Source organism: Propithecus coquereli, unplaced genomic scaffold (assembly GCF_000956105.1).
Source record: "Propithecus coquereli isolate 6110/MARCELLA unplaced genomic scaffold, Pcoq_1.0 Scaffold101, whole genome shotgun sequence".
Taxonomy (NCBI): Eukaryota; Metazoa; Chordata; class Mammalia; order Primates; family Indriidae; genus Propithecus; species Propithecus coquereli.
In genome coordinates this window covers 6,889,541-6,891,675 of record NW_012133970.1, presented here as the reverse complement: position 1 = coordinate 6,891,675, position 2,135 = coordinate 6,889,541, and the positions used below count along the sequence as shown (strand labels likewise).

Genomic DNA, 2,135 nt, shown 5'->3' with positions numbered 1-2,135 from the left:
TAGCATTTGTGGGAATCCAGCCTGTATAAATAAAAGTACCAGTATGTATTACAGCAGTGTTATGGTGGGGAAACAAGGAACATAAATGACCATCAATAACAAAATGGTTGAATACGTTTTTGGTAGATCCACATGTACTGTGTATACAGCTGTTAGAGGGAGAAAAGGAGAGAAGGAGGGAGGGAGGGGAGGGGGAGAGAGAGGCAGAGAGAGGCTGAAGCTACTGAACAGAAAAGATGTCATCTGTATGCCAGTGAGAGGAGCAATTAAAGAGAAATGCATGTGGCTTGTCATTTTTACAGAAACTACTACAACAAACTTTCCATAGGAGAATGGGGAAAACTTGTAGGATATACACATCATGCCCTCAACACTTGTTGAGGAAGAAGAAAGGGGCAAGGTAAGGAAAGAGGGGAGAAGGACATGGTGTGGGATTACACCATTAATATTTCTTAATCTTTTTTTGCATTGTTCCAATGGTTGCAGACACTTTTTAATTTTCTATTAGCACCTAATTTAAATTTTCAATTTTAGAACAAAGCAATATCAAAAGTACCAAAGTACACTTGAGGCAAAACTGTGGAACTAGTCAACGTAAGATTTTCCAGAGGCACAATAAGATTTATCCACTTTCCTGAATTTCTGAAACCAAAACTGTTCTGAAAGTTCACAATTACAAGAACACGAAATAATTTACATTTAATAGTCCCACAACTTTTGCAAAGAAAACAATGAATTTAGGGATTTTTCACCAAACCATAGACATAAATGTGAATATCATCATCAAACTTAATGAAGTAAACAGACGGCTTGGCCACCACCTGATGTATGAAAATGCCAGTTCTCTTGGACCCATCATCTTTGGCATGCTCCACCTGCTTGCCCACCAGGCTGTCGACTACCTCTCCAGGCTCTCTTTCTGCCGTAGGGAAATAATAGTTGGAATCTGGAATGATGCGCAGGTCACCATCTTTGTAGTCATCCAGCAGCGTGTACATATAGAGAACAGGATCTTTCTCATAGGTGATATAAAACCAAGTATCCATCACAGGGGCTCGTGCCAGAACCATACCCTTCCATTCATCCTTCCTACCGTGCTCGCTTTCAAACACATGCCCTACCGCCTTACCAATCAGGGAATCTGCCAGGCGTGAATCAATGCGAGGAGTTGGCACTCTCTCAGGAAGGATCTCTAGCGCTAAAACTCTCTTATCTCGGTGCAGTTCTAGTCCATACACACTATCTTTGTCATCATATTTAATGATGTAGAGAGTGGGCTTCACGGAAACCTGCTCGAGCACAGTGCCCTTCCACTGCTCCACGGGCTCATTGCCTTCCTTCCAGCCGTGTTGAATGCGGCAGCCCACGATGTTCCTACGAGTGAGGAAAGTGGGTTTGCGCCGCTGCTTCCTGTGAGTGTGTCTTTTCTTCATCAGGTATGCCGACACTCCGTCTACCCCCATGGGAGGCACGGTTGGAGGAGCCATGGCTCAGGCTTTAAGGGGACTTGGGCAAAGCTGCCGCCTTGCTCTATTAAGCTGACAAAAAGGCAACACTATCCAATATGAGATCTTTTTTCGCGATCTCTGAGACCCGGTCCGTGCTTTCTTCTCCAAGCACAAGGCTCTCAGCAGCACTTGGCAGAAACGCTCTGTGACCGTGAGCACTGGGGCAGTGTGTGCTCTAGACAGCGCTTCCCTCTCCCGCCCGGGAAGGGTAACTGCAGCAGTAGAGGCTGCCGCTAGAGATGGCGGGCTCGCGTCTGCTGTCCGCGCCTTGCTCCCGCCCCGACTCCCGACACCAAGTCCCTGAATCCACCACTTAGCTGTTGTTGATGCTGCTGCAGCTGCGGCACGGCGACAGTGGAGACGACCGGGAAGGTAGGGAAGAGATGAGAGGGATGGCTGCAGAAGCAAGGGCGCAGGCGGCAGCAAGTCTCTTAAGAGTTTGCGCGGCCTGAGCTTCGCAGCGCTAGTCTGCTTGGGTTTGCTCTGGCGCCAGGGTTTTTGCCGCTTAGGGAACCCGCCCCCTGTAAGCCCGCCTGCGCTTCGGCCCCGCCCCACCGCCATCCCGCCTTCCGGTCCGCGGGCAGCGGCGGGGCAGGTCGGCGCGCGTGCCCTCCTTTAGTTTGCACG

The 2,135-nt window shown here is 49.1% G+C and overlaps 1 protein-coding gene across 1 annotated transcript; it reads right to left on the bottom strand.

Moving 5' to 3' along the window:
• Nucleotides 1-415: 415 nt before the first annotated feature.
• Nucleotides 416-1,744, bottom strand: SPIN4 (spindlin family, member 4). The gene has a single exon (XM_012643054.1). The coding sequence runs from the start codon at nt 1,485-1,487 to the stop codon at nt 738-740; it is 750 nt and encodes a 249-aa protein (XP_012498508.1). The 5' UTR covers nt 1,488-1,744; the 3' UTR covers nt 416-737.
• Between the last annotated feature and the right edge of the window lie 391 nt (nt 1,745-2,135).

Coding starts and splice junctions, on each gene's coding strand:
- SPIN4 (XM_012643054.1), bottom strand. CDS start 1,487: ATGGCTCCTCCAACCGTGCCTCCCATGGGGGTAGACGGAGTGTCGGCA.